General features: G+C 48.4%; 2 protein-coding genes across 2 annotated transcripts in view; one reads left to right on the top strand and one right to left on the bottom strand.

The window, feature by feature from the left end:
- The window catches only part of CATSPERG (cation channel sperm associated auxiliary subunit gamma), a gene marked incomplete at its 3' end in the record, with an annotated part of 21,457 nt that extends 10,145 nt beyond the window's left edge, over positions 1–11,312 (bottom strand). Inside the window, exons 1-9 of the mRNA XM_029285495.1 lie at positions 11,208–11,312; positions 9,888–9,941; positions 9,162–9,306; positions 7,774–7,900; positions 5,806–5,875; positions 4,448–4,603; positions 3,726–3,897; positions 1,333–1,470; positions 158–223 (exon numbers count right to left, since the gene is read on the bottom strand). Coding sequence (XP_029141328.1) covers positions 158–223; positions 1,333–1,470; positions 3,726–3,897; positions 4,448–4,603; positions 5,806–5,875; positions 7,774–7,900; positions 9,162–9,306; positions 9,888–9,941; positions 11,208–11,312 — 1,033 coding nt within the window. The remainder of the gene's footprint in view (positions 1–157; positions 224–1,332; positions 1,471–3,725; positions 3,898–4,447; positions 4,604–5,805; positions 5,876–7,773; positions 7,901–9,161; positions 9,307–9,887; positions 9,942–11,207) is intronic.
- Positions 11,313–13,289: 1,977 nt separating this feature from the next.
- On the top strand, positions 13,290–24,132 carry PSMD8 (proteasome 26S subunit, non-ATPase 8). The gene is made up of 7 exons (XM_015823106.1): positions 13,290–13,457; positions 17,020–17,092; positions 17,871–17,973; positions 19,142–19,307; positions 21,495–21,595; positions 22,753–22,861; positions 23,792–24,132. Exons 1-7 carry the CDS (start codon positions 13,290–13,292, stop codon positions 23,927–23,929), a joined length of 858 nt encoding a protein of 285 aa, XP_015678592.1. The 3' UTR covers positions 23,930–24,132.
- Positions 24,133–25,546: the final 1,414 nt, after the last annotated feature.

The following is a 25,546-nucleotide window of genomic DNA, read 5'->3' as shown; positions in this document are numbered from 1 at the left end:
CAGCACCGCCACCACTACTACTACTATTACTATTACTATAGATGCACCCATCCCAAAGTCTTGCCACCTCTTCCCAAAATCTCCACAGCAGCTGAAGCCCACAGAAACGACCCAGAGGAAGGGAAAGGCACCTTTTTAAACATAGGAAAGGACTTACTGAACATTAAATAGCAGATGGTCCTCCTATGATGTCTGAGAGAGGCACTTGCCTTCACAACTCCATCTGAAACACAAAACAAAAACAGGAGGGACAAAACGGTTCTTCCTTTCTTGGGCCCGTACGTGCCGTTCGTGGTCTCATGCCTGGCAAAACGCTGCCAGGTTATCTTACAGGGGGAAGCACCGTGTCTCTCAGGCTGGGCCCTGCCCACTGGAGACGGATCCCGCACGAAGTCTAACACAGGGCTTTTCAACCAGTGGGACGGGTACCACCTGTGGTACATTGGCACCTGGCAGGTGGTACGCGACCATCCTAGAAAAGTGGTAGCAGGGGAGGGAAATGAGCTGAACCGGTGGCAGCACCGCCCAAGCCTGAGCGAGAGATGGCTGGAGCTGCAGGGCTGTCAGGGCTCAGCGGAAGCGCCAGGATCAGCGCTTCTTTGGGGCTGTCAGCACCGAAGAAGCGGTGGCAGCACCGCATAAGCTTGAGCAAGAGATGGCTGGAGTTGCAGGGCAGTCAGGGCTCGGAAGCGCCAGGATCAATGCCGCTTTCCAGCTGATCGGCGCTTCTTCAGGGCTGTTAGGGCTCAGTGGAAGCATCAGGATCAGCACCAGGATCCAGCTGGAGCTCGGCGCTGATCATGGCACTTCCGCTGAGCCCAGAAGCACCAGGATCAGCTGGAATGTTGCAGCCTCTCCAGGGTCTTGTGATTTACATTCAGATGCTTGGCAACTGATTCATATTTAAGACGGTCACAGTGTCCCGGGGTCATGTGAAGTGGCCAAAACCTGCTACAACCACCCAGCAGACGGGGGGAATAAAGACCAAACACTCCCCCACCCCACCCCCGCTGCCAATCCTCAACAGAAATGCTCACAACAATGGAAACCTCGGACAGGAGGAAGAGCGCGGCCGGGCGGGCAGGCAGGTCTCTTGCTCGGCTGTGGCTTGGGGGGCCCTTTTTTCAGTGCCGTTGTAATTTCAAACAGTCACTAAGCGAACTGTTGTAAGTCGAGGACTACCTGTACTTCATCACTTTTTTCCTTTTTTTTTTTTTGGGGTCATCAAGTTTTGGACACCTTGCTAGGCGACGGGTGCTACTCGGATGTTGCCATATCCTAAAAGTGGTACAATGGGTGAAAAGGTTGAAAAGCCCTGTTCTAACACGCTACCTTTGCACGTGATAAGGAAGAATTCCCCATCCTGAGAGCCGCCACCCAGGGCGATCACGTATTCGCTGTTATTGTAAGGGAAAAAGACGGGAACGAGCTTCTTCACGCAGACGTTGTTCAAGATCCGCGTCCACAGTTCTGAAGGGGCAACAGAGTGAGACAGAGCAGGTGTTAATAGCACTTTACAAGGCCTTGGTAAGGCCGCCCTTGCAATCCTGCATCCAGTTTTGGTGGCCATGATCTCAAAAAAGATGCTGAGACTCCAGAAAGAGTGCAGAGAAGAGCAACAAAGATGATTAGGGGGCTGGAGGATAAAACATATAAGGAAAGGCTGCTGGAATTGGGTCTGTCTAGTTTAACGAAGAGAAGGACCAGGGGGGACATGATAGCAGTCTTCCAGTATCTCAGGGGCTGCCCCAAAGAAGAGGGAGTCAAGCTATTCTCCAAAGCCCCTGAAGGCAGGACGAGAAGCAACGGATGGAAATTAATCAAGGAGAGAAGCAACCTGGAACTAAAGAGAAATTTCCCGACAGTGAGAACAATCGATCAGTGGAACAACCTGCCTCCAGAAGTTGTGAATGCTACAATGCTGGAAGTTTTTAAGAAGAGACTGGACAACCATTTGTCTGAAATGGTACAGGGTTTCCTGCCTGAGCAGGGGAATGGAATGGAATGGAATGGAATAGAATAGAATAGAATAGAAGCTGAAAGGGACCTTGGAGGTCTTCTAGTCCAGCCCCCTGCTCAAGTAGGAGAGCCTATACCATCTCAGACCAGTGACTGCCGAGTCTGTTCTTAAAAACCTCCAGTGATGGAGTGCCCACGATTTCTGGTGTCCAGCTGTTCCACTGGTTAATTGTCCTCACTGTTAGGAAGTTTCTCCTTAATTCCAGGTTGCTTCTCTCCTTAGTCAGTTTCCAACCATTGTTTCTCGTCCTGCCTTTCAGGGGCTTTGGAGACTAGTTTGATGCCCTCTTCTTTGTGGCAGCCTCTCAAATACTGGACTATTGCTATCATGTCACCCGTTTCTTCTTTTCTTGAGACTAGCCAAACCCCTGCAGCCGTTCTTCGTATGTTTTAGTCTCCAGGCCTTTGATCATCTTAGTTGCTCTTCTCTGAACTTTTTTCCAAGGTCTCAACGTCTTTCTAGTAAGAGGTAAGCAACAGCCATAGAGACTTAGACTTATACAGTGCTTTACAGTCCCTCTCTAAGCAGTTTGCAAAGCTGGCATCTTGCCTCCAACAATCTGGGTTCTCATTTGACCGACCTCGGAAGGATGGAAGTCTGAGTCAACCTTGAGCCGGTCAGGATCGAACTCCTGACAGTGAGCACAGTCAGCCTGCAATACTGCATTCTAACCACCGGGCCACCACAGCTCTTGAACCCGCCCCCCCAGGGGATTCAAGAGGACTTTATTCCAATTATGGGGAAATCACACTTCCACGTGTAATTATAGATCATTCAGTCCCAAGGAGGATCTGAATAACGCGTGGAGCAAAGCAGGAATGCGAGGGATCAAGTGGGTTGAATTGACTCTCTGGCAGAAAGCTGTTGATTTTTTTTTTTTTTTTTACTGAATATGGACCTTCCTTGTAAGACCACGCTGGCAGAAACTCCTGGAAGCATCGCGGCTGGCGGGGGGTGGTTGTCATGTGTCTGATTAACGAAACACTTAAAAGGACTTTCAGGCATATTTTCTCCTAAAAGCATTTATTAAGGTTACAGAGACGTCAGTACAGCATGGAGGAAATGCTTAGGTTTGCTTCTCTTCCTTTACGCATATACATTCCAAGCATTTCCCACTCCCTTATTGTAGGGTCATGGTTCACATCTTCCAATCAACTTGGAAGATGTGATTTACTTCCGGTTTCTTTCTCCAGGGCTATCCTTATGCTCCTCCCTCTTTCCCAGTTGCTGGTTTAACTATATAAATACCAGACAGTTCTGCACATTGTCAAAGCAAGAATATACAGCAGTGATGGCGAACCTTTTAGAGACCGAGTGCCCAAACTGCAACCCAAAACCCACTTATGCATCGTCGGGTGCCGGGTGGGTGTGGCCCATTGGGTGGGTGTGGCTGCGGTGGTAACGGCAGACTGGGTCGGACTAAAAAATTCAATCCATCAATTCCAACTTTGCAAGATCTTTTTTTTCCCCACGAGAAGTTGAAATTGGCTGATTGATTGAACCTTTTTTTTTTTTGCACACGGCGGCGGAGGCCTAAAGCAAAAAAGGTTTTATAAAACCCAGCTGAAGGCCTAGGACTGGGGCGACGGCGCGCGTGCCCACAGAGAGGGCTCTGAGTGCCGCCTCTGGCACCCGTGCCATAGGTTCGCCACCACTGATATACAGTATTTGCAGCGTTGACAGTGGTGGTGTTAGGCTGACCTACCGGATCCTTTGGTTTCTAGGTGTAAAATCGGATAATGCCCTGTAAAGTAATAGACCAGTTGATTTTGTCGGATGAAAAGGGTGCTTTCGGTAGCGATGGTATCGACAATGGAAGAGGAGAATATTCCCTGAGGGCATAAGAGGGAGCCGATCCAGCAGCTGTCGATGCCCACCTGGCAGCAGAGCAGGAGACAAAATGCGAAGAGCCGGGTGTGCTGAGGGGAGACGGGCCGTCTCTCACTCTGCCCCTCCCCGAGGTCAGCAGCCTTTCATCCCCCAGGGCTGCAGGTAGTCCACGGCTTACGACCACAACTGGGCCCAAGGTTTCCGTCCTTAAGCAAGACAGCGGTCAAGCGAGCTTTGCCCCCCCCACTTTACGACCTTTCTTGCCACCGTCGCTAAGCGGATCGCTGCCGTTGTTAAGTTTGTCACAGGGCCTGGCGACCCCTCTGACTTTGCTGGTCAAAGAGGGACGGCCCGATTCCCCCCGGGACGCTGCGAGCGTCCCAAACGGGAATCGGTCGCCAGTGGTCTGAATTTTGATCCCGTGACCGTGGGGAAGGCTGCAACGCTCGTTGCAACGTGTGAAAAACGGTCGCCGGTTGCTTTTTTTCTCCCCGCCCCCCAGGGATGTTGTAACAATTGAATGGTCACTAAATGACCCGTTGTAAGCTGAGGACTGCCTGTAGCGATCTTTTTTTTTCTCTCTCTCTCCCTCTTTACCTCTATTATGTGAAATGTATCAAAGCTGGTATCTGAAATGATGACGACTTTCTTCTCCGGGATCCCTCCCAGGATCAGCACGGGGGCTTGCTGGTAGGTGGCCCACAAAGGGCGCGACGGGTCCCTCAACCCAAAGATGCTCCTCAAGCCGTACAACTGTACTCCGCCAGGGAGGGAGATAAAAGAAACGGTCAGCGCTTGCCCATCAACGCAAGGTTTAATTCCACGATACGAAGCCAGAGGTGTTTAGGGACTGGAGCCTAAAACCTATCCAGAACAGTCGCTGCAATTGGGTACCTCTAGTTCAGGGGTCTTCAAACCTGGCCCTTTTATGACTGGTGGACTGAGGAATTCTGGGAGTTGAAGTCTACGAGTCATAAAAGGGCCAGGTTTGAAGACCCCCCCGGTCTAGTTTAATGAAAAGCAGGACCAGGGGTGACGTGATAGCAGTCTTCCGGTATTTGAGGGGCTGCCACTACGAAGAGGGGGGGGGGTCAACCTACTCTCCAAAGCCCCTGAAGGCAGGAGAAGAAGAAGAAGCAATGGACAGGGACTAATCAAGGACAGAAGGAACCGGGAAATAAGGAGAAACTTCCTGACAGCGAGAACAATTAATCAGCGGAACGACTTGCCTCCAGAAATGGTGGGTGTTTCATCACTGGAGGTTTTTTTTTAAAGAAGAGACTGGACAGCTACTTGTCTGAAATGGTATTGGGCTTCCTGCCTGAGCAGGGGGATGGACTGGAAGACCTCCGAGGTCCCTTCCAACTCTGTTAAGCCACAGATTTTAGTTGGATCATAGCACTCTTGGCCCTAGGCGAAGCTCAATCGCACCTATTTTCCAGCGGGGTTAGTTTTCTACGTGTGAGGAGATAGGAAGAGTTGGGTCAGTTTGGTTTGGTGGTGGTTAAGAAGCTGGGCTAGAAAACAGGAGACTGTTGAGTTCTAGTCCTCTAGTCCTTCTTAAAGGGATGGCTGGATGGATGAGGGATTCGCAGTCATCCAGGTATCATATTTTTCCCAAAGAAAACTTCAAAGACAAATAAAGAAGTCCAGTTGCCTCATGAAAAAACATCTTGGGGACGGCTAGATGCACAACTGGAAGCAACTGCAGCAGCAACCTTTGTCCAGGGCAGGGGTCTTCGAACTCGGCCCTTTTATGACTCATGGACTTCAACTCCCAGAATTCCCGAGCCAGCCAATTCCCGAGTCATAAAAGGGCCGGGTTTGAGGACCCCCGGTCCAGGGGAAGCAAAAGAGGCATTTGACCCGTCGAATGCAAGCCTTTATGAAGACCCCTGGCTCTTCCCAAGCTTCCCATGTCTACATTTGCAAACCCCAGACCCCCAGCAAGTCACCTTTTTTCCAATCCTGAATCTTTCCGATCTCTCGGAAGGTTCCATGTATCCATTTATGTTAATGTAGAACCTAGGAAGAAGAGGGTAAGAGGAAGGGTCTGCACAGGAATATTGCATTGAGTACGTGTAAGAATCACTTGTCTGCCAAAGCAAATTATACTGTTGTTGAAGGAAAAGTCTTCCTCGGGGTTCAGTCCGAGCCGGGAATAAACGACATGGTGACTGCTTTAGAAAGAAGGGTGTCATGTGTCTGATTAACGAAACACTTAAAAGGACTTTCAGGCATATTTTCTCCTAAAAGCATTTATNTAAGGTTACAGAGACGTCAGTACAGCATGGTGGAAATGCTTAGGTCTGGCTTCTCTTCCATTACGCATACATTCCAAGCATTTTTCCCTGCCTCTATTTTGGGGTCATGGTTCACATCTTCCAATTAACTTGGAAGAGGTGATTTACTTCCGGTTTGGGCTATCCTTATTCTCCTCCCTTTTCCCTGTTGCCTGGTTTAACTATAAAAATACCAGACAGTTCTGCATATTGTCAAAGCAAGAATATACAGTATTTGCAGCGTTGACAAAGGGTGAAGTTTATTGACGAGGAGAGCCAGACAGGAAGATGGCTCTGGAAGAAAAGAGTGAGCACATGTAGGGATTGGGTTTTTATACCCTCTGGAGCCTTTTGTTTGGAGTTGTTCCTGTGGCGTGAACTTGGACCTGAGTCTGAGTGTGCCCTTTGGCATCTGTGGGGTTAATCCTATTATGTCCTGTCTGAGAGTTTGGGTGGGGTGTGTAGATTTTAGTAGTCTTTGTCTTCTTAATCTTCTAGCTTCAACCTTCCTGAATTATTTACCTCTGCATTTCTACAGAGCTGGTTTCTGCTTCGGGGAGGGAGACTTGGGGCTATTAAGAAAACCGGGCATGCTTTTCTGCCTCTTTAAGATCCTTGGAGGAAATATATTTGTCTGCCCTTTTTAATATGTCCTTCTCTGGGGGGGGGGCTGACTTCCCACACTGTGATATGGCAGTTGGGTCCAAGAGAGCTGCAACAAAGGGGGGAAGAAATGGGGGAGAAGGGAATCGAGCAATTTAGAATAAAATGATCTGACGGCCACAGCGGGAGACCTTCCGCAAAGGGAGTTTGATCTAGTGCAGGGGTAGGCAACCTTGGCTCTTTTATGACTGGTGGACTTCAACTCCCAGAATTCCTGAGCCAGCTATGCTGAGGGGAAAGGGTGATGTTGCCATGCTGAGCCCTGCTGGCTCAGGAATTCTGGGAGTTGAAGTCCTCCCATCGTCAAGTGGCCAAGGATGAAAAACACTAAGTCTAGAGCAGGGGTAGGCAACCTCGGCTCTTTGATGACTCGTGGACTTCAACTCCCAGAATTCCTGAGCCAGCATGGCTCAGCTTGGAAACCTCTCCCTTTCCCCTCAGCATGGCTGGCTCAGGAATTCTGGGAGTTGAAGTCCACCAGTCATCAAAGAGCCAAGGTTGACTACCCCTGATCTAGTGGTTCAGGCAACTGGGCAAGAAAGCGGGCGACCGTGAGATTCTAGTCCTGCTTTAGCTATGGAAAGCCAGCTGGGTGACTTTGGCCAGGAGATGTGAGTTCTAGTCCCGCCTTAGGCCTGAAAGCAGTCGGGCGACTTTGGGCTAATCACTAGGAGAGGTGAGTTCTAGTCCTCTTTTGGCCACGAAAGCCAGCGGGGTGACCTTGGGCCAGTCGCTTTCTCTCAGCCCAACTCACCACACAGGGTTGTTGTTGTTGTTGCTGTTGTGGGTCAAACAGGAAGAGGGAGGTGTGTTGGGATTTGTTCACCGCCTTGAGTTATGTTTTTAAAAAATAATAAATGCGGGATAAAAATAAACAAACAAACAAATAAATAAATGGCATGTAGAACAAATTCCTTTGCTGGAAGCTTTTAGCAACAGGGATGGCTAGAAAGACCATTATCCCCAGCCTCTGCTTACCTCCTGTTGAGTATAGGGAGGCCAAAGCCGTTAGTCCTCACCAGAACACGGGTCACAACACTGCCGTTCAGGAAGGGCATCGGAGCGAACCAAAACATTTCGCAAACTTCCTCACTATCACAATATTCTGAATGTGGAGAGACAGAGGGCAGCACGTCACACACTTCCTTGATACACTTACGCGAGCAGAAATCTGCTCAGTATTACCAGACAGAGGCGTGATTTTTACATTCTTTTCCTAGGGATGACGTCGCAAGTAGCCCTCGACTTACAAGCCGTTTGTTTAGTGACCGTTCGAACTTACAACGGCACTGAGAAATGTGGCTTGTGACCGTTCTTCGCGGTTACGGCTTCTGCAGCATCCCCATGTGGTCCTGTGACCAAAATTCAGATATTTGGCAACTGCTTTACCTTGATTGCAGGGATCCCCTTTTGTGAGCTTCTCGCAAACCAAGTCAACGGGGGAAGTCAGAGTCTCTTAACAACCTGGTTGCTAACTTACCGACTGCAGTGTTTCACTTAACAACTGTGCCAAGAAAGGCCGTTAAAAGGGGGCGACGCTCACTTAAGAAATGTCTCCCTTAACAATGGAAGTTTTTTGTAAGCTGTCAGTTGAGGAGGACCCATACACTGGGCTTGTGGCAGACAGGTGACCTACCAAGTGACGTCGCCCTTGTCTTTAATTCTGGCTGGTGCAGGTAGTCCCTGATTTACAGCCATTCGTTTAGTGACCGTTCGAAGTTACAAGAGTAAGTGGGAAAAAAAACGGCTTCCAACCGATCCTTGCACTCACAATCGTGGCAGCATGTGCACAGTCACGCAATAAAAATTGGGCAGCTTGGGAACCGGCCTCTATTTAGGCCAGTTGCTGTTTGCCTCAGGGTGTGTGTGTGTTAGGCGATGCCCATTTGTGACCCCCTCCCCCAGCTGCTTCTGACAAGCAAAGTCAATGGAGGAAACTAGACTTGCTCAACAACTGCATGATTCATTTAATAACTGCAGCGATACGCTTAAGAACCCTGGCAAAAAAAAGGTCCTACAATTGGGCGTGACTCGCTTAAGGACCGTCTTGCTTAGCAACGGAAATCAAAGGCGCAAGTTAAAAAAAAATAAATCTGGGTTTTAAACCCCGACGACGTGCTAATCCCAAACGGAACATCCCACTTTGGGAGGGGTGAGCCCTGCCCCCTCTCCCAAACGTCAGCAGCTAATTCACTTTGAGCACGGGCCACTGGAACTGGGAAGGGAGATTTTAAGGTGTCAAACCGGATCAAAGGTGCCCCGTTTTTCAAAGACCACGAGGGACACCTGGAAGGTGGGCAGGAGTGAAGACCCTTTTTCACTTCTCCGGCCCCGCCGTGCCGAAACGCTCCCTGCCACAAACCCACCGTTCATCCGGTGTGGGGCGGTCATCATTTCGATCCGTAAACGTTCCTGTTTCTGGCGCACGGGGTTGACGGGTTCTTCAAAGGAGACCCTCACGATGGGTCTCAGTCCGCTGTAGTGGCCCACCCGGATGGCCACCTGTTGGGTCTGGAAGGAGAAGGGCAAGCAATTCTTTTTTCTTTGTTTGTTTGTATTGTTGTAAGCCTAGCCCCCCCGTGGAGAGATGGTGAGTAAAATTCCTTGAAGAAATAATAATAATTCTAAGCAAATGAACTCAGAGCACTGGGTGGTGCTGGCTTCCTACAGCACCGGCAGGCCCACTCCAGACGTCGGCCTCCCTACCCTTCTCCAGTTACTGAAGCGGGGGGCCATTCAATAGCAACAGTAGTAGCAATAGCAATTGCATTTAGACTTATATACCACCCCATAGCTCTGGGGCAGTTTACTCTCTGGGCGGTTTACAATGTAAAAGCATCATTTGTACATTGCCCCCCAACAATCTGGGTCCTCAGAAGGATGGAAGCCTGAGTCAACTTTCAGCCAGTATGAAGAGACTGGACGGCCACTCGTCTCAAATTGTATAGGTCCAGGGGGTTGGACTAGAAGACCTCCAAGGTCCCTTCCAGCTCTATTCTGACTGACTAAAGCAGGGCCCTGCCAAGCCGAATTCCTCTTCTTCTCTCTGTCAAGGAACCCTGACCCCGATTACCCGCACATTTCATCCTTACCCGATAGATGCAAAAGAGAGTTACTTTCAGGAAGTATGGAAATCCATAGTAACGCTTTAAAAAAAGAAATAAGAGTTATTTTCAGAAGTCTTTTCTCTTTATAGGATATCAGACACAGCACTATTTTTTTCGTAAGACTCGGTGAGAGCTGCTATCATCTAGATCTCCTGTGAGTAATTCACCAAATTTCCTGGCAGTGAGAACAATTAATCAGTGGAACGACCTGCCTCCAGAAGCTGTGAATGCTCCAACACTGGAAGTTTTTAAGAAGAGACTGGACAGCCATTTGTCTGAAATGGTATAGGGTTTCCTGCCTGAGCAGCGGGTTGGACTGGATGACCTCTAAGATCCCTTCCAACTACATCATCATCATCATCATCATCATTATATTACTATTATTATTTTGCATTTCTGAACTGCCCATCTGTCTCAGTTTGATAGATAGATAGATAGATAGATAGATAGATAGATAGATAGATAGATAGATAGATAGATAGATAGATAGATAGATAGATGATAGATAGATAGATAGATGATAGATAGATAGATAGATAGATAGACAGACAGACAGACAGACAGACAGACAGACAGACAGACAGACAGACAGACAGACTTGGAGAGAGAGAGAGAGAGAGAGAGAGATGAATGAGTGATGGATGGATATACGTAGATGATGAGAGGATGGATGGATAAATAGGTATGTAAAAGATGGATGGATGGATGGATAGATAGAAAGATAGATAGATAGATAGATAGATAGATAGATAGATAGATAGATAGATAGATAGATAGAAAGATAGATAGATAGACAGACAGACAGACAGACTTGGAGAGAGAGAGAGAGAGAGAGAGAGAGAGAGAGAGAGAGAGAGATATGAATGAGTGATGGATGGATATACGTAAATGATGGATAGATGATGAGAGTATGGATGGATAAATAGGTATGTAAGATGGATGGATGGATAGATGGATAGATAGATGATAGATAGATAGATAGATAGATAGATAGATAGAGAGAGAGAGAGAGAGAGAGAGAGAGAGAGAGAGAGAGAAACAGACAGACAGAATCAGGTGCAAGTCACTTAACAATTGCTTAGCAGTAGTAGCCCTAACCCTAACCATCGCCTTGCTTAGCAGTAGATACCCTGGTCCCCACTGTGGTTACATAGGTATGTGGCCTACCCATCTATGTTGTGTAAAAACAAGAATTCCCATTTGCCTGTCTTGTGTCTTCCGTGCTTTATTCAGGATCCTCGCAGGATCTAGGAACAAAATGCTCTTTTCTGCTCTCCCGTCTTTCATGTACTCCAAGGCACTTACTGCATCTTTGTCGTTGGGATCTACCGGTGAGTCTTTGAGTTCGTGGAAGATGGCGGCCACTTTGCGAATTTCTTCCTGGTGGATGAAGCTGCTGGCGAGTCCCATGAGATTCGTGGTGTCAACGAGGGAAGCAAACCACTTGCATTGTCTCAGCGAGAGGCAAAGCTTCAGTTGGAGGAGGAGGAGGAGACAAAACAGGCCGGGCAGAAAAGGTTGCCACATCACGGACGCTTCTGCCCAAAGGAAAGCAAGCAGAAAGCAAACAAACCCGGCGTTCAGACGTTCATTTTGATAGCCCCTCTTCAAAAGGTAGTCCTTGACTTACGACCTCGACCGAGCCCAAAATTTCGGCCGCTACGCGAGACGTTTCTTAGGTACGTTTTACGACCGTTCTTGTTAAGACTCAGTGTTTCTCAACCTTGACCATTTTAAGGCATGTGGACTTCAACTCCCAGAATTCCACAGCCAGCAATGCTGGCTGTGGAATTCTGGGAGTTGAAGTCCACATGCCTTAAAATGGTCAAGGTTGAGAAACACTTGTGTTAAGTGAATCGCTGCAGCGGATCAGGGAGTCACCCGGTGGTTAAGCGAATCTGGCCCTCCCACTGACTTGGGTGGTCAGAAGGTCGCAAAAGGGGGATCACTTGATCTTGGGACACAGTCACGGTCGTTAAGTATGAACCGGTTGCCAAGCATCTGACTTCTGATTATATGATCCTGGGGATGCTGCAAAGGTTGTAACGGTGAAAAACTGCCCTAAGTCAGGGCTTTTCAACCTTTTCAGCCATGGGGCCACTTTTAGGATAGGGCAACATCCGAGCACCACCAGTCGCCTAGCAAGGTGTCAAAAACTTGATGAGCCCCCCCCAAAAAGAGGGAAAAAGTGATAAAGTACAGGTAATCCTCGACTTACAACAGTTCGCTTAGTGACTGTTCGAAGTTACAATGGCACTGAAAAAAGTGCCCCACAAGCCACAGCTGAGCAAGGCGGCGCTCTTCCTCCTGTCTGAGGTTTTCATTGTTGTGAGCATTTCTGTTGAGGATTGGCAGTGGGGGTGGGGTGGGGGTGTTTGGTTTTTATCCCCCCCCCCCGTCTGCTGGGTGGTTGCAGCAGGTTTTGGTCACTTCACATGACCCTGGGACACTGTGACCGTCCTAAATATGAACCAGTTGCCAAGCATCTGAATGTAAATCACAAGACCCTGGAGAGGCTGCAACATTCCAGCTGATCCTGGCACTTCTGGGCTCAGCGGAAGCACCATGATCAGCGCCGAGCTCCAGCTGAATCCTGGCGCTGATCCTGATGCTTCCACTGAGCCCTAATAGCCCCGAAGAAGCGCCGATCAGCTGGAAATGGGGCATCACTCAACCGATGTCTCACTTAACAACGGAAACTGGGGGCTCCATTGTGGTCATAAATCGAAGACTACCTGTACTTAGGTTTAATCCAGGGGTCTTCAAACTTGGCAACTTTAGGACTTGTGGACTTCAACTCCCAGAATTCCTCAGCCAGCCCTGGTTTAATCTTGCTGGAGCCTCCACATATTAGTGCAGAAACCACTAGAGGGCGGAAAAGAGAAAACTCTCTCTGCTGCCATCCAGCGGTCTCCCGAGCTGGTGCAGCTTAAGAGACGGAAGCGCTGGCACGATGACGTCACCGGGTCCAGTGACGTCACCAGCCGTCACTGACATCGCCCCCTGAAACAGAGACCTGGCTACTTCGACGCCGCGTCACGTCCAAATCACCTCCGATTGCCACGTTTTCCGCTTTAGTGAGGAGGGGGCTGCCCTGTCCTTTCCCCCCCCTTCCCCAAACCCCGCACCGAAACGCCGTTTAATCTTCCCCACACCTCGAAACTCTCCCCTCAACCGGCGCCAGCAGGCGGCGCGAGCGGTTTGTTTTTTGTTTTTTTTAGAATCCGTTCAGCGCATGCGCCAAACTCCCCCCCCCTCCAGCCAATCGGGCGAAGCGCGAGCCGGCCGCCGCCGTTGCCAAGGGAGATGCCGCGATTGACGGCCGCGGCCGTAAAGCGCGGTGGCGACTCGCGGCCTTTTCGCGACGGTCCCGCCGGGTGCAGATTCATGGCTTCGGCGGTGGCCATGATGGCGGCGGCCGGCGGCCCGGTGCTGAACGGGGCCGACGCGGCGGGGCTGAAGGAAGCGGCGGGGATGTACGAGCAGCTGCGGGCGGAGTGGAACCGCAAGAACCTCAGCTTGAGCAAGTGCGGCGACTTGCTGGGCCGCCTTAAAGTGAGAGGAGGCCGGTGGGGGGGGGAGGCTGGGGAGAAGGGGGAGACTAGAAACCGCCTGGTGGGAACTTGGGGGGAATGCTTGAAACTGCCGTCGGGGGGGGGAGACTAGAAACAGACAAAACGGGGGAAGCAGAACCTGGTGCCGAAGGGCTGAGCGGGGGAGGCGACGAGTAACCCGGGGATCCGGAAGCTTGAAGAAGGCAGCCCTGGTGACTTGGGAGGGAGGCTGTGGGGGATTGGCCGCATCTACGGGAGGGTCCTCGATTTACGACCACCAGGGAGGCTAAAAGTTTTCTCCTGTTGAGTAACATTTCTTGTCCCGTTTTACGACCGTGTTGCTAAGTGAAACACTGCCGGGGTTCAATTAAGGACAGGGTTGTTAAGTGAATCTGGCTTTTTTCCCCATTGGACTTTGCTGGCCAGAAGGTCGTGAAAAGGGGATCCCGTGATCCCTGGGACGCTCCGACCGTCATAAATATGAACCGGCTGCCAAACGTCTGAATGTAAATCCCGTGACCAGGGGGACGTTGCGACGGTCGTAAGTGTGAAAAATGGTCCTAAGTCACTTTGTATCGGTGCCGTTGTAACTTTGAACGGTCACTAAATGAACTGTTGTAAGTGGGAGGACGACTTCCATGGTGTATGGGAGATCCAGGCTGGGGGAGAGAAACAACAGGGCCAAGAGATGCTGGCTGGCGAAGCTCTTTTTCCATAAGGCCCAAATGGCCTTTCTTTAAAAGCGAGGTGCCTGTCGTTTTATTTCTCTAATTAACTTATTGTCCTGTAAATCGATTTCAGTGTTGCTGTTATTTTAACCTAATCGTTGCTTTTATGGATTGTAAACTGGAAGATAGATGGGCGGTGTCGAAGTTTGATAAAGAAAAGAAGGCCACCGTAAGGAATGTCACGCCGAGTGGCATACAGCGTGAAAACAAATCCTAAACCCCACAAAAAAACCACAAAAAAACCCAATACAAAGTTAAAATATGAACGTATATATCAATCGTGCTGTCTGACTTGGGCAGCTTTATGAATCTTTAAATGATAGATAAGATAGATAAGATAGGATAAATAGATAGAGAGATGGATAGATAGATAGATAGACAGACAGACAGACAGACAGACAGACAGACAGACAGACAGACAGACAGATAACCTTTATTGCCGTTTTTTACCATGGGCATAATGGCACACATTAAAAGTGAAATTTAATTGCTGGCTCTCAAAGGGTACACATACATAACACACATTTAAACATACTACAAACAACAAACAACGTATGTATAGACCTACACCCTTACATATAGCTAACATATAAATATTAATCATTATCCACCTTGAATAGATACCAAACGGTGGCCGAGCCTCCTAACAGAGCAGCCCAAAGGGGACACCCTCCCCCCCCCTCAACTGACCTGTAATGCTGAGATGGAAAAACCAGAATAGTTTTCCTAAGAAGAGTTGGGGGATCCATCTTGTCTTGGGGAGGATTGTTCCACAGATCAGGGGCCACCACCAAAAAGAAAAAGGCGTTTATAGAGCCGGTTCCAGGAAGACTACTCCCCAAACGATGAATACAACTTTATTAAAACTTATTTTTCTTTTGGATCTTTGAATTAATACTGTAAAGGGGTTCGGAATCCCTGGAAGTGGAGCAGCATGTAAGATATAGTAATAAACAAGCAAATATAAATGACATTTCAAACTGGGGAGGGAGGTGAATGATTCAGCTTGCTTGTTTTTTCCTGTATTAATTTCTCTGTTGAGTCACACACTCCAAACAGAGAGGATTTTTCTCTCCAGCCCAGTGCTTCATCTCTGCTTGCAGCCAGGAGAATTCCTTGCTAAAGCAAAGTTTACAGGATGAACTTTTCCATCGTTTTATCAGCAAGGGTGGATTGTCTCTGGAATTAGAGGCTCGGGTCTCTGGCAGCTGTCAGTGGTTCTATTTGTTTGCTTACTATTAATACATTGCTATTTAAAAAAATATTTCAGGTAGCATACAGGTAGTCCTCCATTGATGACCATAATGGGGCCTGCCCATTAAAGTCGTAAGTCATGATGGTTGCAAAGGGGATCATCACATCACTGACCCAATTTTACAACCTTTTTTCTTTTCTTTTCGCAGTGGTCCTTAATTGGACCCTTTGTTTGCTGTGGGGCGTTTTGCTGAAAACGGGCAGTAAACAAAGTTTTTTGACAGAACATAAATTGTAGTCATAGGATCATGGGATGCTGCAAATGGAAAGCTGGGCTGGTTGCCAAGTGCTCAAACTGAGGTCAGGTGATCTTAGGGGGGAGGGTGGTCTTTTGAAACTTCGGAACCGGGTCTTCAATACAGGCAGTCCTCAGCTTACAACAGTTCGTTTAGTGACCATTCAAAGTCCCAACAGCACTGAAAAAAGTGAGCATTTTTCACCCTTAATGTCCGTCGCAGCATTCCCGGTGGTCACGTGATCAACATTAACGCGCTTGGCAACTGACTCATATTTATGATGGTTGCAGCGTCCTGGGATCACGTGATCCCCTTTTGCCACCTTCTGATAAGCCAAGTCAATGGGGAAGCCAGATTCACTTAACTGTGTTACTAATTTAACAACTGCAAAGATTTACTTAGCAACTGTGGCAAGCAAGGTTGTAAAATGGGGCAAAACTCACTTAACAGCCGTGGCGGCACAGTGGTTAGAATTGCAGGATTGCAGGCAAACTCTGCCCACTGCCAGCAGTTCGATCTTAACCGGCTCAAGGTTGACTCAGCCTTCCATCCTTCCAAGGTCGGTAAAATGAAGACCCAGATTGTTGGGGGCAAATAGGCTGACTCTAAACCTCTCAGAGAGGGCTGAACAGCACTGTGAAGCAGTATATTTAAGTCTGTTGCCATTGCTATTAACAAATGTCTCACTTAGCAACAGAAACTTTGGGCTCAATTGCAGTTATAAGTCAAGAACTACCTGTACCTTTGGGAGTCTGTTGTAACTTCGAATAGTCATTTAAGCGACCAACTGTACATTGGGGACTACCCGAATGTGGAACTGAGATAACAGTTCCCCTTTACACGGGAATATCCGCTTTGAATTCTCCAGGACTGCAAACACTAGAAAGGGTCCTCGCTTTGTAACGTACGCAGGCTGTTCCTTTTCTTCTACTAGGAGAATTATGTCTATAGAGCATTGTTTCTCAATCTTGATCACTTTAGAATGGCTGGCTGGCTGGCTGGGGAATTCTGGGCGTTGAAATCCAGACACCGTGAAAGTTGCCGAAGGCGAGAAACATCGCTGTAGGGCAGAGGTGGGCAACTTGGGCCCTTTTATGACTTGTGGGCTTCAACGCCCAGAATTCCCCAGCCAGCCTTCAATTCCCATGCTGGCTCGGGAATTCTGGGCGTTGAAGTCCATAAGTCGTAAAACGGGCCCTGCCTAGTTCCCCACCTCTGTCGCAGGGGATCGTACGGCACCGATGGTGTTCTCTGCCTTAGAGGAGATTGTAGTTCATTGTGGGGAGCTTGATTGTCTGCAAGGTGGCTTGTTTGTCATTTCTCCTCTTTCTCTCTTGCCTTACAGTTGGCTCTGCTGGAGCTGAACTTTCTGCCCACCACTGGCACCAAATTGACTAAACAGCAGCTTATTTTGGCAAGTGAGTACTATGCAAGCCTGCACGTAGCTCGATCGGATGCCTTCCAATTTTGGAAGAGGCCTCAAGAAATTCTGCCCTAATCCCTGAAATTCTGGCCACCAAGCTGAGCAGCGAACAGACTTGTCCTTCCACGTCCGAAAGCTTTTTCCCTTAACGACCGAAAATAAGATCCAGATGGAAAATAATAAGATCCAGATGGAAAATAAGCCGGAGCATGATTTTTTTCAGGACGCTCGTAATATAAGCCCCACCCCCAAAATAAGCCCCAGATAAGCCCCATTGGATGCATTTAGTACCGTATTTCCCTGAATATAAGCCCTAATCGGAAAATTGATGGATCATGAGGTGCAGACTGGATCTTGGCTGAATTTTTGTGCAGGGTTCAAAATGCCTCACGTGGCTCATTTTAACAGCATGGGGAAGACAGAGGTCACACCTGTTATAATTCCATCCTGCTGGAACACAGGAAGTCATTACCAATGACTTAATAAATATCCAGGTCATTTGTTCCTCCATCCTTGTCATTTGGTCTGAATTGACTGGAGGTCAGCGAGGTTTAGCCGCTGAAAGGCCAGCTGTTGGCCCTGTGCTTTTGTGCTGTCCTTGCTTGTTGTGTCATTATTATTATTATTATGATCATCGCACAGTCAGCCAGATGTTCAGACTGGATTTGGCATTTTGTCTACCTATCAAGTCCTTACCAAGGATTGTTGTTGTTGTTGTTGTTGTGTTGTTGTTGTTTTTCATGCTCTGCCTGTTCTTATCTTCCCTTTTCAAGGAGACATTTTAGAAATCGGAGCCCAGTGGAGCATCCTAAAGAAAGACATCCCATCTTTTGAAAGATATATGGCCCAGCTCAAATGCTACTACTTTGATTACAAGTAAATATTTTCGCCTTTTTTTGAAGGAATGTTTTCTTTGCTCGTGCGATCCCGAAAGTCGAGGGACGATATAGAAACTGTCAAAAAAATAAATCTGTCAAAAGTTGAGTCTAGGGCAGGGATGAAGCTGCTGGATTAGGAACTGGGATACCATACGGTCTAGCCTTGCTTTAGGCATGAAAGCCAGCTGAGTGGATTATTGTGGTAGAGAAAATAGCATTAAGTAGACCACCTTTGAGTTGTACAAAATAAAAGCATCGTAGGAATCTAGTATTAAGCAAGATTGGATGCCATTCTAGAACAGAGGAATGATAGCCGGGGGAGAAGCTCAAAGTTTGCGAAGTTGGGAGTAGTTAGGCTACCAACTCCTTGTGATTTTTCCACATTATCCCTGGCACAGTGCTCCTGAGTGCTCTGGCCAACCTTCACTTCAGGCTGGGTGTGTTCAGCAGCCCACTTGAGCAATAGCTAGCCAACCTTTGTATGTTCTGTGGCTACAAGCACTTGGCAACTTTAAGATGTGTGGACTTCATCTCCCAGAATCCCTCAGCCATCATGCTAGAGAGCTTTAAGAGGGGTGGACTTCAACTCCCAGAATCCCTCAGCCAGCATGCTAGAGAGCTTTAAGAAGGGTTGACTTCAACTCCCAGAATCCCTCAGCCATCATGCTAGAGAGCTTTAAGAGGGGTGGACTTCAACTCCCAGAATCCCTCAGCCATCATGCTAGAGAGCTTTAAGAGGGGTTAACATCAATTGTTGAAGTCCAGAAGTCTTAAAGGGCCCAAGGTCGAGAAACATTGTTCTATGCCAGGGGTCTTCAAACTTGGCAACTTTTAAGACTTGTGGACTTCAACTCCCAGAATTCCTCAGCCAGCCCTGAGTGCTGGCTGAGGAATTCTGGGAGTTGAAGTCCACAAGTCTTAAAGTCGCCAAGTTTGAAGACCCCTGTTCTATGCAAACAGGTTGCTCCCAGCTGTTCCATACAGCCCAAGACCCTTCAAGGTGGAGGGGATGTTGACTGCTGGAGGGGAGGGAGATGCACCCAGTTCTGTGCGAGTGGTGCATTTTGCTCATGTATTTTATTCTAGGCTTTTTGCCCACAGGCCCTCCCTCCTCACCACCACCCCCCTGTTGACATATTCCCCATCTCTCCTTGCTCCTACCTCAGAGACGAATTGCCCGAGTCGGCCTATAAGCACCAGCTGTTGGGTTTGAACCTCCTCTTCTTGCTGTCCCAAAACCGCGTGGCCGAGTTTCATACCGAGCTGGAACGTCTGCCGGCCAAGGACATCCAGACCAACGTCTACATCAAGCACCCTGTATCTCTCGAGCAGGTAACAGCTCCCTTCCTTCCTCCCTTCCATCTTTTTTCATTGTGAATTGTTAACGTTTTGTCGCACCGTCAGCCAGATGTTTAGACTGGATTTGGCATTTCTGTCCACCTCTGGGATCCTCCCCAGGGCGCTGGGATAGGAAGATGTGGATGTTTGACGATGTCAGAGGTTTGAGTTTCTGTAATGTACGTCTCCCCCGTATTTTGTTTTTTAATGTGGGAGACACACTTTGTCTGATTCCTCTGACCTGTTGCTTTTTCAAAATGGCCCTAAACACATGGTTTCCTTAGCAGAGAAGAGCAACAAAGACCATTAGGGGCCTGGAGACTAAAACAGACTAAAACAGACTAAAACAGGTGAAGAACGGTATGGCCAGTCTAAAGGAAAGAAGGGCTAGGGAAGACATGATAGCTGTATTCCAGTATTTGAGGGGCTGCCACAAATACAAATACTCAAGTACTTTGGCCACCTAATGAGAAGGAAGACTCACTGGAGAAGGGCCTAATGCTGGGAAAGATTGAGGGCAATAGAAGAAGGGGACGACAGAGAAGGAGGTGGCTGGAGGGAGTCACTGAAGCAGCAGGCGTGAGCTTAAATGGACTCCGGAAGATGGTAGAGGACAGGAAGACCTGGAGGAACGTTGTCCATGGGGTCGCGATGGGTCGGACACGACTTCGCAACTAACAACAACAACAACACGAAGAAGAGGGGGCCAACTTAATTTCCAAAGCACCCGAAGGCAGGACAAGAAACAATGGATGGAAACCAAGTAGAGAAAGAAGCAACCTGGAACTAAGGAGGAATTTCCTGACAGTTAGAACAAATTATCAGTGGAATGGCTTGCCTTCAGAAGTTGTGGGTACCCCATCACTGGAGGATTTTAAGATAAAACTGGACAGCCACTTGTCTGAAATGGTGGAGGGACTCCTGCTTGAGTGGGGGGCTGGACTAGAAGACCTCCAAGGTCCCTTCCAAGGGTGTTATTCTGTATTCAATATGCCTGAGGACTGCAGATGGACATGGAGCCAATCACGTGGCTAAGTTGAATGTTTGGCTGCTGCCATTCGGATGTGTGCATGTATAGTTTTTATTATATAGGGTTAGGGTTAGGTCACCATGAACTCGGAGAGCAAAATGGACATCGCCAACAAACTCGGAGTGCTTGGGTATGGTTAGGAGGGCACTGACTTTTTCTAGGCTGCCCTATCTATGTTTCCTGGTGAAATACATGGGAAAATCCCATTGGAGGAAAATTCCACTTAGGGTTACGGTTAGGTCACCATGAACTCATAGAGCAAAATGGACATCGCCAACAAATTGGGAGTGCTTGGGTATGGTTAGGAGGGCACTGACTTTTCTAGCCTGCCCTATCTATGTGTCCTGGTGAAATACATGGGAAAATCCCATTGGAGGAAAATTCCACTTAGGGTTACGGTTAGGTCACCATGAACTCATAGAGCAAAATGGACATCGCCAACAAATTCGGAGTGCTTGGGTATGGTTAGGAGGGCACTGACTGTTCTAGCCTGCCCTATCTATGTTTCCTGGTAAAATACATGGGAAAATCCCATTGGAGGAAAATTCCATGGATATTTTAACAGTTGCAAGCTACCCGGAGTCACCCATAAATTGGCTTAATCCATAAAATAATATCAAACTCCCCAAAGTGGGTCGATGAAAAACCCAGCCTTGTACATATTCGAGATGTGCCCCTCTCCGCCGGAATGGGACGACCTGGTGCGTCCAACTCACCTCCGCAACTCACAACTCGGGACAACGTGCTGTGGGACAGTTCAACCATTCAAAATTCTAAGTAGTTAAAATGACCTTGCCATTGTTTCTGTTTTTGTCACTCACATTTCATTTTGGCATCCTTTCTTTAAGGCAGTGTTTCTCAACCTTGACAATTTTAAGGCATGTGGACTTCAACTCCCAGAATTCCACAGCCAGCATTGCTGGCTGTGGAATTCTGGGAGCTGAAGTCCACATGCCTTAAAATTGTCAAGGTTGAGAAACACTGCTTTAAGGACTCCGTTCTGCCATTTCTTCAATATCAGTGTAACTCTGGTGCAGCAGGGAACCACCCCGTCTCCACACCCCGTATCGTCACCCCTCCGCTTGTTGTGAGACGGATTTCAAGGATGCTTTTGTTGTTGTGATGATTGTGTAATCTGTTCTCCTCTTCAGTACCTGATGGAAGGTAGTTACAACAAAGTCTTCCTGGCTAAAGGCAACATCCCGGCGGAGAGTTATGCGTTTTTCATTGACATCCTGCTGGACACAGTCAGGTGTGTGTCGCTCCTTTCAGCTTGGGGACACCCCGGGGGATTGGGGGGGGGGGTGTGAGTCAAGGCTGCATCGTGCCTTCTCCGAAACAAGAGGGGACCCTCTTACTACAGGCAGTCCTTGACTTATAACAGTTCCCTCAGGGGCCATTCAAGGTTACAACGACACTGAAAAAATTGACTTACGACTGTTGTTCACACTTACGACCGTTGCAGCATCCCTGTGATCCGAATTCAGACCCTCGGCAACCGGCTCACCTTTACAACGGTCGCAGCGTCCCCCGGGGTCACGTGATCCCCATTTGCGTCCTCCTGACAAGCCAAGTCAAGGGGGGGGGGAATCCACTTCAAGAACCATGTTACTAATTTAACAAGGGCAGCGATTCCCTTTACAACGGTGGCAATAAAGGTCGTAAAACGGGGGCAAAACTCGCTTCACCAGTGTCTCACTCAGCAACAGAAACGTTGGGCTCAGTCGTGGCCGTCAGCAGAGGACTACCTGTACAGGTAATCCTTGACTTACGACTACAATGGAGACCAGAATTTCCACGGCTAAGTGGGGAGATGTCCCGGAGTTTTGCAACCTTTTTTTCTTTTCTTTCTTTCTTTCTTTCTTTCTTTCTTTCTTTCTTTCTTTCTTTCTTTCTTTCTTTCTTTCTTTCTTTCTTTTTTGCCACAGTTTTAAGTGAAACTCGGCCCTTGTTAAGTGAGTTGTTGTTAAGCAAGGCCACCTTCTTCTCTTAACTTGGCTGGCCAGAAAAACCAAGGATCCCGGGGAAGCTGCAATTATCCTGGTTACGTGCCAGTTTACCAACTGCCCAAGAACCAGCCTTCCAGGCTCAGTTACGTCAAGGGGTGTCAGGTTTACAAGGCACGCTGACCAGGATCGGGTTTGATGGTGGCCGGGCAATATTTGTGCATTTTGCCCGACAAACCATGGTTGTTTACGGTCAGAGTCTGCTGGGTTTTATCCTGGTTTTAAACGAAGACCACCTTTGAGAAGTACGGCTCGAAAGGGACTCCGGTCCAGCCCTTCCCCACCAGTCTGTGCCCAGCCTCTCTTTCCCTGGACCTCCGAGGCCTTTTCTGGATCCGGGCCTCTGAGCGCTTCTTTCCCGGCTGGGGCTAATCTGGGTTCTCCCTCCCCCCCCCATCCCCAGGGATGAAATTGCCAGCTGCATCGAGAAGGCCTATGAGAAGATCCTCCTCAATGAGGCCACCCGCATGCTGTTCTTCACCCCCAAAAAGATGTCGGACTACGCCAAGAAGGTGAGGGGGCCAGGCTGGGCCAGGCGCTGGGAGGGCAGCTCCACTGACCAGGGTCCAACGCTGCCCACGTTCCTCTTTAGCTGCTAGCCTGGCTGTGCGGATTCTGGAGCTGCTTTGGCTTCCTCTGTGGGGGAATGTCTTTCTTTCTTTTTTTTCCTTTCTTTCTTTCTTTCTTTCTTTCTTTCTTTTTCTTTCTCTTTTTCTTTCCTTCCTTCCTTCCTTCTTTCTTTTCTCTGTCTCTTTTCCCCTCCTTCCTGACAACCCTTTTCTCTTTCTCCTGCCTGCCTGCCAGCCAACTCTTTCCTCTCCTCTCCTCTCTTTTTCTTTCTCCCTTTCCTTTTCTCCCTCCTTCCTTTCTGCCAATCTATTCTTTCTCCTTCCTTCTTGTCTTTCTTTCTTTCTTTCTTTCTTTCTTTCTTTTTCTTTTTTTCTCTTTTCCCCTCCTTCCTGCCTGCCTGCCAGCCAACTCTTTCCTCTCCTCCCTTTTTCTTTCTCCCTTTCCTTTTCTCCCTCCTTCCTGCCAATCCTACTTTCTCCTTCCTTCTTTCCTGCCAGCCAGCCAGCCAACCCTCTCCTCTCCGCTCCTCCCTTTTTCTTTCTCCCCTTCCTTTTCTCGCTCCTTCCTTCCTGCCAACCCTACTCTTTCTCCTTCCCTTTCCTTTCATTCCTTTCCTTTCATTCCTTTCCTTTCATTCCTTTCCTTTCCTTTCATTCCTTTCCTTTCATTCCTTTCCTTTCCTTTCATTCCTTTCCTTTCCTTTCCTTTCATTCCTTTCCTTTCCTTTCATTCCTTTCCTTTCCTTTCCTTTCATTCCTCCCTCCCTCTTCCCTTGTGGGCAATGAGTTTTCCTTGGCTGCTTTGTCGGGCTCATCCACACAGCCCTCAGACCCTCGACTCACGCAGCTTCTCCTCCTCCTCCCCCCTTCCAGCGAGGCTGGCTCCTGGGTCCGAACAACCACTACTGCTTCACGGGGCAGCAGCAGAAAGCGGAAGACGCCACCATCCCCTCCACAGAGCTGGCCAAGCAAGTCATCGAATACGCTCGGCAGCTGGAAATGATCGTCTGAATGTGCCCTCGCTGCAGGCTGGGACTGTGGGCTGTGGCTTCTCCTCCAGATTTTTGTTTTCTTGTGTGTGTGTGTGACTGTGCGTGTGTGCGCGTGCCAGTTCCACTCAATCTGGCAACCTTTTGTCTTAAAGCGGGAAACGTGGGAGCCTTCGATGGTGAGGTCACTGTTTGAGTAAAGCTGGTGAGCCAGGCTGGCCCACGTGTCCTGTTGAGTCATTTTGTTCCTTGATCCCAGGTGGAGAGAGATCCTCTGAGCATGGAAAGAGAAGCCGATTGACCTTGGGCTTTTTTTTTTGACCGCAAAGGGAGGGCGGAACCTCCCTTTTAACCTCTTAAGTATTCAGGGCCAATTTATTATATGGTCATGACAGGGGTAGGGCAACCTTGGCTCTTTTATGATTCGTGGATTTCAACTCCCAGAATTCCTGAGCCAGCCGTGCTGAGGGGAAAGGGAGAGGTTTCCAAGCTGAGCCATGCTGGCTCAGGAATTCTGGGAGTTGAAGTCCACGAGTCATGAAGGGGCCAAGGTTTCCCTCATGCTGGCTCAAGAATTCTGGGAGTTGAAGTCCACAAGTCATGAGGGGGCCATAGTTCCCTCATGCTGGCTCAGGAATTCTGGGAGTTGAAGTCCACAAGTCTTAAAGTTCCAAAGTTGGACACCCTTCTCCTAGGACAGGGGTAGGCAACCTCGGGTCTTTTATGACTCGTGGACTTCAACTCCCAGAATTCCTGAGCCAGCCATGCTGAGGGGAAAGGGAGAGATTTCCAAGCTGAGCCATGCTGGCTCAGGAATTCTGGGAGTTGAAGTCCACGAGTCATAAAAGAGCCGAGGTTGCCTACCCCTGGTCTAGACTTAGTGTTTCTCATCCTTGGCCACTTGACGATGGGAGGACTTCAACTCCCAGAATTCCTGAGCCAGCATGGCTCAGCTTGGAAACCTCTCCCTTTCCCCTCAGCATGGCTGGCTCAAGAATTCTGGGAGTTGAAGTCCACGAGTCATAAAAGAACCAAGGTGGCCTACCCCCTGGGTCCTGAGTATCTGCAGGATTCTCTGGTTTACCAAAAACAAGATTTCCTTTGCTGTCTGACCAGATCCAAATTAAATAGCTCTCCCAAGACTGGTACTTGATCTTTCTTTCTTTTTTCTTTTTTAAAAAAAATTAGATCATGCTTCCTTGTTTGTGGAAGGCATTTAGTGGAATAGTTGTAGGTTAAACACAGTTGTTGTTTTTTCTACAAACGTGATCATCTTAAAAACCAGTTTAACTTCGTGCTCTGCCATGGTTTGCTTCTCTGCAGTTTGTAAAAGAAGCCACGCTGGGCTGGGAGTCTACATCAGGAGTCTCCAGACTTCGGCTGGGCGATTCTGGGAGTCAGGAGAGCCCTGCTCTACATTGGAATAAGCCCAGATCAAACAGGCCACCTTTCAGCTGAACGGGATGTGTGATAATATGACAATGGGAGGGGCAAACTCACTTGATGATTATCTGAGATTAGAGAAGACCTCCAAGGTCCCATCCAGCTCCTATCCTATTCTATTCCTATTCTATTCCTATTCTATTTCCATTCCCTCTATTCTATTCCATTCCATTCCATCCCATTCTATTCCTATTCT

Source organism: Protobothrops mucrosquamatus, unplaced genomic scaffold, assembly GCF_001527695.2.
Source record: "Protobothrops mucrosquamatus isolate PMUCROS unplaced genomic scaffold, P.Mucros_1.0 scaffold1773, whole genome shotgun sequence".
In the NCBI taxonomy this organism is placed as follows: Eukaryota; Metazoa; Chordata; class Lepidosauria; order Squamata; family Viperidae; genus Protobothrops; species Protobothrops mucrosquamatus.
Note: the sequence above shows the minus strand (reverse complement) of the source record. Positions and strands in the feature narration are given on the sequence as shown.

What these genes read in the sequence shown, in the direction of transcription:
- PSMD8 (XM_015823106.1), top strand. Translation starts at nt 13,290, where the DNA reads ATGGCTTCGGCGGTGGCCATGATGGCGGCGGCCGGCGGCCCGGTGCTG. An exon ending in ACTTGCTGGGCCGCCTTAAA is followed by an intron (nt 13,458 to 17,019) that starts GTGAGAGGAGGC and finishes CTTGCCTTACAG; the next exon opens with TTGGCTCTGCTGGAGCTGAA. An exon ending in ACCCTGTATCTCTCGAGCAG is followed by an intron (nt 19,308 to 21,494) that starts GTAACAGCTCCC and finishes TCTCCTCTTCAG; the next exon opens with TACCTGATGGAAGGTAGTTA.